Raw genomic sequence first — 9,094 nt, forward strand, 5'->3', positions numbered from 1 at the left:
GACACCCAGAGTTGGCTAGATGGATCATAATATCCCGCTTTACAACTCCTTCCTCAAGTAATGGAAGACTGAATCAGTTCCCTTTCAAATCCCCCGCCTAAAGGTGAAGGTTTCCTTTCTACTCTACTCTCTCCTTTACCTAATCCCGCCTCATTCTCACAGCGGCTCTAAGTCTTGATCTGCTTTAACTGTAGTACACATCTGAAAGCCAAACTCTCATTAAAATCATCAGCAAATGTTGTACCTTCAGTGGTGCTGTCAGAACATTCTCTACCAAAGCTGAGGAGCCAATTAGGTCTGAGTTCCTGTTATCCTAGCCCCAGACCAATAGGAGGCCGGAATCTTGACCTCAAAAGGATTATGGTTTAAAGGGTCAGTCAAGATATACACACATGTACTAGAGGGTAGTAGATAGAAATGCCCTAGGAACACTGCAGAGGATTGAGAGCTGAATACTAGCTGATCAAGAAAGGAAAAAAAAAATCTGTGCTAGTACCACTTCATACACATTAGAAGGGCTATCATCAAAAAAACAGAAAACAAGTGTTGGCAAGATGTGGAGAAATTAGAAACCTTGCACGTTGTTGGTGGGGAAAGTGAAATGGTACAGCTGCTATGGAGAACAGTGATTCCTCCGTGAATGAAACATGCCATTACCATTTTATCTAGGCCTCCCATGTCTGGGTATATACCCAAAAGAACTGAAAGCAGGAACTTGAACAGATATTTGTACACCCATGTTCACAGAGGCATTATTTGTCACAGCCAAAAGGTAGAAGCAACCCAAATGTCCAACAACAGATGAATGGATAAACAAAATGTGGTAGATACATTCAATGAAACATGATTCCACCTTAAAAAGGAATGAAATTCAAATACCTGCAACAAAACGGATGAACCCTAGTGAAATAAGCTAAACAGAAGAAGACCAATGTTACAGGATTCTACCCATAGGAAGTACTCAGGATATGCAAGTTCCATAGTGACAGAAAGTAGAATGGTGGTCACCTGGGGCTGGGGAGAGAGGGGGAAAGGGGATGTATTAGGGGATACGGAGTTTCAGTTTGGGTGGTGAAAAAGCTCTACAGGTAGATAGATGGTGATGATGGTTGCACAGCAATGTAAATGTATTTAATGCTATGGAACTGAATGTATAAAAATAATTAAAATCATGAATTTTATGTATATTTTGCCACAATAATTTTAAAAATTTGTGTTAGGCAAAGAGAACAAGGTGAGGGAATGAGCAGATATTCCAGATGAGGGGAACATCATTTGCAAAGAAGGTAAGAATTATAGTTCAGCTTAGCTGGAGAGTAAAATATAATGAAAATGAAAAAGTGAGCAGGTAAATTAAAAAATATGTTGGGACTACTACCTTATAGTAGTCTATAGTACCTTACGGTACTGTCGTAACTTAACCTTAATACCTCATTAATGGGTTGATGCTGTTTAAACAGCAATGGAAAGCCACAAAATTTTTTTGAGCAAGAGAAGTAACCAAAATTAAAAACAAAACTTGCTTGCATTTCTATATAAACAGCTAATGTTCACAAATCTATAATTTACAGGAAAAAAGCACATGCTTTGAGACAGTCGCAACTATAAGCTTCACAGAAGAATTGAAATAAAGGCTTTTAAGTACAAAGTGAAGCTACCCATGACTTTGTTACCTATTCTTCTCTATCCACTTAGACTATTTGATTTGAGAGATTGAAAAGGCACCTAGGATCTTCCATTAGATCTTCCAAATGTTAGGCTTTACTTCTAGCAGTGGTAGAGAGAAATGAGAGACATTTCTGGAAGATCAATTTCATGACACAGGAGTGAAGTAGAGAAGGAGAAAGACAAGGAGATCGGTTTGTTCATTTATTCAACAAATATTTATTCAGCGCCTACCAGGTGTTGGGTGTTCTTCCAGAGGTTGGAGATAGCAAAAGTGAATAAAAACAGGCAAAACCCCTACCTTCATGGAGTTGACATTCTAAGAGGGGAAACAGAAAATAAATATGACATGTCTGGCAGTAGTAAGGAATAAGAAAAGAAAGGCAGGTAAGGGGACGCAGTGATAGTGGAAGAACTATTTTATCAGTTAACCAGAGGAGGCCTCCTTTAATAAAGTGAGCAGAGCTGAATGGAGAATGCCATCCCAGGATCTGATAGAAAAGCTTTCTAAACAGAGGAAAAAAGCAAGCACAAAGAATGAGCAGAGTATGCCTGGTATGTCTGAAACACGGAGGAAGCCAGCATATGGGAGTGGAGTCAGCAAGTGAGGACAAGTGTTGTGAGGTCAGAGCTGAGGCTGGGGGAGTGGAGGGTTCCTGTCATATGGGGCCTTGTAAACTACAGTCAGGACTTCAGATCTCATTCTGAGTTTACGGAGAAGTCCTGGAGGGTTTTTAGCAGAGAACTGACATGATCTGATTTATAATTTAAAAAAGTACTCTGGATGGCTCAATTGGTTCAGTGTCCGACTCTTGATCGCAGCTCAGGTTTTGATCTCAGGGTGCTGAGTTCAAGCCTTGTGTTGGGCTCCACACTGGGCATGGATCCTACTTAAAAAAAAAAAAAAAAAAAAAGCAGCAGCAGCTCTCAAAGCTGTACGGGGAACAGTCTGTACTGGGAACAGTCTGTACTGGGCCAAGGGTGATGATGGTAGAGATCCCTAAGATCCGTACTGGGACACTCCTGCAATAATCTAGAGTAGAGGTTGTGGTAGCTTGGACCAGGCTAGTTGGTGAGGAGTGGTCACATTACATTTAAAAAGTAGAACCAACAGGAATTTCTGATAGACTGGATGCACCATATGAAAGTCAGGAGTCAGGGATGACTCTAATGAGCACACGTGAAATAACAAAAACCAAAATTAGATGCCACAGCTCCAAAAAGAAAATCTTTCTTCCTATCAAAAGTGCCCAAAGAGCCTTATAAACTATGTAGACTTGATTCTCAAATGCATACAGAAAAATCCCATTAAACACCAGGTCAGTTATATAGACCCTGTGCTTACTCTTGGGCACAGCACTACTAGCCTTGGGCCACAATCCAGGGAAACTACACTTGCTTCTTCCAAGAATAAAAATTATACTCGTTCTTTTCCCCCATCTCAGCATAAGAACCATCATATTTATAAACAATACAGTACTTGGTTGCTTCAGCACTCACCTGAAGTATAAAGTACAATGACTGAAAGGTGTGAGTCAGGAGGGTAAAGATCTCCCATTTGCCGTTCAAGAACTACTTGTCAGCTTTCCTGATACCACTGTGTGTACTTCATCAACAGGCTTGCTTGTGCTCAGGCTTCCACCTGGGTTTAGCCAATGGGCAGCATAAGCAGGAGATGGGAGAAAGGAGAGGGAGGTCAGGGAATTTATTTCCCCAGCTCACTCCCTATGGGGTCACCCTGGCTGTTGGATCCTTTAACTGAAGGATACCCCTCCACTACAGTTCCTGCCCACAGGCTCCATCCTTTCTAGCTCTGGCGACTTCTCCCTTCCCATGCCTCTTCATGCCTGGGAGTGGGGACAGCATCTTGCTCTAAATACCCCTTAGTACAGCATCATCTCTACAGCCTGAATTCACAGAAAGTTGTAAGTTCTCCCCAAATTACCCATTTTTAGACTGCCATCTATTCTCTGCCAGGACCCTACAAAAAGACTCAGAAGGGTAGCACTTAAGTAATAAGAAAAATTTCAAACCACAGGGGAGGTCAGTCCATTTGATGAAATAGTATAAATCCAGATTTTCAAATTACTGTCTTTATATAAACGTATTTTCTAGCCATTTGTTTATAATGGGAATCCCTACACAAAATCATACATTTCTTGTTCTCAGATATGGTAAATATCCTTGCAAAGAAGCACTATTTTCCACAGGGAATGACAGAATGTTTATGGAAATAGCCTGGAGACTAGGCAGTGTTTATAGATAAATTACAGGGAGACCCAGGAGTTTCCTGGAACTACATAGAAAATTTTGCATGTACACATTCTTCTCAGAAAGTGGTAGAGCTTTTATCAGTTTTCAAATAGATCTGTGCCCACCAAAAAACCAGCACTAGAGATTGCCAAAGAAGCTCTCCTGAATTATAAATATGCCAACGTGAATTCTTCCCTAAAATGTTTCATGTAATACAAGAAAGTCCTTGATTGCAGTAAAGTATTGAGCAGATCACTAGCTATAGTAAATGTACTGCCTACCAAGTACAAAGATAAAAATAAAATAAAATCACCATTCCTTCCATTTTGTTTAAGGAATTCGCTGATTCTTTCATACACTTAGTATCCAGTGGTGCATCTGGAAGGAGGCTGGCCAGAACTGTCGGTAGCCCATGGTGTAGAACTACTTCCTCTAAGTGTGAGAAACCAAACACGACAGAAGAGGTTTCAGCTTCCAATACCAGTCTTCTTGCTATTAAATTATAAAATTAAAATTCTACTTGAATCCATTTATTCTGCAATCTTGGAACAGTACAAAAAGAAATCACCATTCAAGAGTCTAGCAAAAAAAATAAAAAATGAACACATGCCTAAGTTTGGGGGTTTACACATTTTGCTGAAAAGGCAAATGAAATGAAGCTCAAGACAACAAGGCACACTTACGAATATAGGTGGCCCACAAACAACACATGTTTGAACTCTGCAGATCCACTTAATTGCAGGTTTTTAAAAAATAAGTATATTGGGAAATTTTTTGTAGATTTGCAACAATTTGAAAAAACTCAGAGACAAACCACATAGCCTAACCAAAAAATTTAAGAAAAAGTTAGGTATATAAGAATACAGTATATGATACACATAACATACAAAATATATCTTCATCAATTTTATGTTTTCAGTAAGGCTTCTGGTCAACAGTAGGCTACTGGTACTTAAGTTTTGGGGCAGCCAAAAATTATACACAGATCTACAGTAGAAAAGTATTCACGGTCAATGCCTCTAACCCCCATGTTGTTCCAAGGTCAACTGTATATCAATTAGAAACTTACAGATGGGAGGGCATTAACACATGCTCTAACTCTTTAAATGGTTCTGCCACCCTTTATACAAAGTTCAGAATTTAAACTGTTCTTAAAAACTTACGATTATCAGATTATCACAACTATCACTGAAATACTATTTCATAATGCATGTTACTAAAATATGTTTCACTTCATTAAAAAAAAAAAAAGCTGTTCACACAGAATATATACATGGTGAACAAAGCTTCACCATGCTGACACTGTTCTGCTGATGGCTATGGCTCAACCACCACAGACACTGAGGTAGACTGGGATTGAGGAAACAGGCTTCGGTGTCAGGCAGCACTGGGCTGAAATTGTTCTACGTTCTATCATCAGAGCACAGCTTTGGTGGCTGGGAGGACTAAACAAGCTGTCATGTAAAGTGCTGAGAAGGAAGGGTACAATGGTACATCCTTAGTGGTCAGTACCGTTTGTTACACTCAAATCCTCTCCCCCAACTTCTTTCTTGCTAGAAAAGATCAAATTTTATTCAGTGGTATACCTTTCTTGTGAACACGTGCTCTGAGTTAGTGACCCCATTGCCCAGTGTCTTAGTCCCTTCAGAATGCTGTAACAAAATACTTGGTGGCTTATAATTATACAACATTTATTTCTTACAGTTCTGGAGGCTGGGAAGTATAAGATCATGATGCTGGCAGATGTGGTGCGGTGGCTGATGAGGGTCCACTTCCTAATTCACAGATGGTGCTAAGTACAGGGCATAGGTCATTGCTTATGAAAATGCTGCCAATACACACCATTTAAGGAAACCAAAACTCCAAGGGTGACTCCCATGGGCAGACTTTAAGATCCTGGATGGATGGATGAAAGTAGAATTTTTTCAGTAAGTGCACTTAATTCATATAGTCTACAGATTACCAAATAGTTGCTTCATTTTATGAAACTACAATTTCTACCAAGCTCGGAGAAAAATGAGCCAACACCATGTAATTCATGCTTTGTACAACAAGTAGCTCAAGGACTGCCACATGTATTCAACATGGCAAAACAAAAACCTGTACATGAAAAGTCAGGAAACAAACTTGGATTCAGCATTAGGGAAAAAAACCCACAAAATGAAACAGGATGTCCAAACACCCAACAACAGCTACTGGGGTAGGCCAAATAATACCCTTGCGTCCCCCCTCAGCACCCCAAAGATGTCCCACATCCTAACATCCAGAACTTGTAAATATGTTATGTTACGTGGCAAGGGGTAATTAAGGTTGAAGAAGGAAATAGGTTGCTTAAAGAATAGGCGTTGAGATGGGGAAAAGAATCCTGGTGGGCCCAATGTAATCACCAGGATTCTTATACATGAGAGGAGGAACTAGGAAACTAAGACGGCTCCCCTGGGATAGTGTCCTCCCTCTATCAGATGACGTTCGGGTGGAGTTAGATATGCTGCTCGTGGTGTGCAGGAAAGGAGGTAAAATGTCATGATGCTTCAAATGAGGATTGCCTAAGTGAGTTTCCATTTTCCTTTAAACTGGTTCTAAAGAAAACCCCTGAAAACTGCATACACCTTTTTGTCTGTCCCTTTTTCTGTAGAGAAGGTCTAAGGCATTCAAAGATTCTCTAAAGAATCTATTTTACAAACAAGGTTAAGAACACTCTTGTTAATGCAAATTGGGGTAGCCACTCTGGGAAACAGTATGGAGATTCCTCAAAGAATTAAAAAAATAGAACTCCCCTGACTCAGCAATTGCACTACTATGTATTTACCCAAAGGATACAAAAATACAGATTTGAAGGGGCGCATGCATACTCATGTTTACAACAACAATAATCAACAATAGCCAAAGCATGGAAAGAGCCCAAATATCCACTGCCTGACAAATGGATAAAGATGTTTTTTATATATATGTATATATGTCATGGAATATTATTACTCAGCCATTAAAAAGAAATCTTGCCATTTGCAACTATGCGGGTGGAGCTAGAGTGTATTATGCTAAGTGAATTAAGTCAGTTCTATAAAGATAAATACCGTATGATTTCATTCATATGTGGAATTTAAGAATCAGAATGGATGAACACATTGGAAGGAAAAAAAAAAGAGAGGGAAACAAACGATAAGAGACTCTAGAGAACCAACTGAGGGTTGATGGAGGGAGGTGGGTGGACGATGGGGTCAATGGATGATGGGTATTAAGAAGGACACTTGTTATGCTGAGTGCTGGGTGCTATACGTAAATGACAATTCAATGAATTCTGCTCCTGAAACCAATATTACACTATAGGTTAACTATCTAGAATTTAAATAAAAATTTGAAGAAAAAAAAAAAAACTCTTCCTAAATTATTCCCAACACTGAGCTTTTACCATTTCATGATTTTCTAAGGTGGTGAGTCTCAAGGGGTAGCCCATCAGACACCAACACAAAAACATCAAGACTCTCCAAAGGTTGTTTGTAAAATGAAGACGGCTGAGCTCCACCCGGGACCGAGTATCTGGGAGCTGGAGGAAAGCTCAATATTTAATAAAATGGGGAAAGGCAGTAACAGGGAATTCTATACACGGTGAAAGTACTACCACTCCAAGAGGTATTTTTTAATGAAAAATTAAGCTGAAGAAACTGAAATAAATTGCTCCCATTACCAAATCTTAAAATCTCAGGGCACCCATCTCACCATGCGACTCTGTGTAACTGATATTTATCTATCCATCTATCTATCTATTTATCTATCTATCTATCTATCTATCTTCTGAGCCTCAGGTAGCTCAGGATATGTAAGGCATGCCTAGTGCACCTGATTTTTTTTATATATATATATATATTAAAACTCGTACTGCGGGGACGCCTGGGTGGCTCAGCAGTTAAAGTGTCTTGCCCTCAGCTCAGGGCGTGATCCCGGGGTCCCGGAATCGAGTCCTGCGTTGGGCTCCCTGCATGGAGCCTGCTTCTTCCTCTGCCTGTGTCTCTGCCTCTCTCTGGGTCTCTCATGAATAAATAAAATATTAAAAAAAAAAATTCGTATTGCGGAGTGCCAGGATGGTTGGCATGTAATACATCACACAGACACAAAAAATGTCAGCCATATCCCCTGCCCACACGTAAAAATAAAAATAAAAAAATGATGATGATGGCCTAATGATGATGATGATGACGCCCGGTATTCCATACTGTTAAATACTAAAAGGCTTCTGTTAATAGCGTTCGTGTCATTACTTAACGCCAATCTTCTATGATAACTTCCCCCTCCTAAATTTCCACTCTTTCAGGCGCACGCTTCTCCCTAAAGCATCCTTCCGCACCCCTGTCGGGTGACGCCGCGGGCACCTGCAAATTAAGTCGGCGGCGAGTGGTCGCCCGGGGCAACCCGAGGGGCCTGGAAGAAAAGACGTCCCCATGGAAACGGGCCCAGAGGACGGCGACGAGCGGCTCCCGGGGGCGTCCGAACCCCAGCAACCTCGGGCACCGGGACAGCTCTCGGGGGGGGGGGGCGGAGGCGAGGCTGGGAAGTGGCTCGAAAAGAAAGAAAAGCACACCTAGGAGCTCGTCTCCGCGCGGCGCAGGTCACCACACCCCGGGGCAAGGTCACCGAGAAGCCCTCCCGACCCGGGGCCCGGCGGCCCGGGGGCCCGGGGGCCGGGGGCGGACTCCGCTCCCCCCGCGGCCAAGTCCCGCGGACCCCGTCCCCGAGAAGAGGCCCCGGCATCACACACCCAGCTGGGCCCGGAACCGAAGAGCCCCCGACCCACAGGCCCGTTACTCCGCTGCCCCAGAAGCCGAGCGACCCCGACCACTCACCCCGCAGCCGCTGCGAGCTGTGAAGCCATCTCCAACTGGCCCCGCGGCCGAGAGGCCACCCAGAAGCGCCCCTCGCCAGCGCCAGTCTCCGGCATCCGCCGAAGCCCAGGAGGTAGCGCAGCCCCCGGGGGTCACAGCCCAGCCTCCAGGAGGCCGCCATCTTCCCGGCCGCGTCGCGGGCTGCCCGCCGCGGAGCCTGATCGCCCAGTCGTCAAGGCCCTCCGAGCCCCGCCCTCTGTCATGTTAGCCACGCCCCTAGGACACCGGCGGCGCCTGCAGAGGCGCGAGCCCTCCAGGCCCGCCCTCTGTCATGTTGGCCACGCCCCCGGGACGCCGGC

General features: G+C 42.9%; 1 protein-coding gene across 2 annotated transcripts in view; it reads right to left on the reverse strand.

The window, feature by feature from the left end:
- PDHX (pyruvate dehydrogenase complex component X) overlaps positions 1–8,941 on the reverse strand; it is a 67,530-nt gene extending 58,589 nt beyond the window's left edge. Inside the window, exons 1-2 of one of the 2 annotated variants that reach the window (XM_055300884.1) lie at positions 4,232–4,361; positions 3,166–3,307 (exon numbers count right to left, since the gene is read on the reverse strand). In XM_055300884.1, the coding sequence (XP_055156859.1) occupies positions 3,166–3,223 (58 nt within the window). In that variant the 5' untranslated portion in view covers positions 3,224–3,307; positions 4,232–4,361. Of the gene's footprint in view, positions 1–3,165; positions 3,308–4,231; positions 4,362–8,756 lie in introns of those variants that run through there. The other variant, XM_055300883.1, reaches the window with a different exon arrangement.
- Between the last annotated feature and the right edge of the window lie 153 nt (positions 8,942–9,094).

The sequence above is a fragment of the Nyctereutes procyonoides genome, unplaced genomic scaffold (assembly GCF_905146905.1).
Source record: "Nyctereutes procyonoides isolate TBG_1078 unplaced genomic scaffold, NYPRO_anot_genome, whole genome shotgun sequence".
In the NCBI taxonomy this organism is placed as follows: Eukaryota; Metazoa; Chordata; class Mammalia; order Carnivora; family Canidae; genus Nyctereutes; species Nyctereutes procyonoides.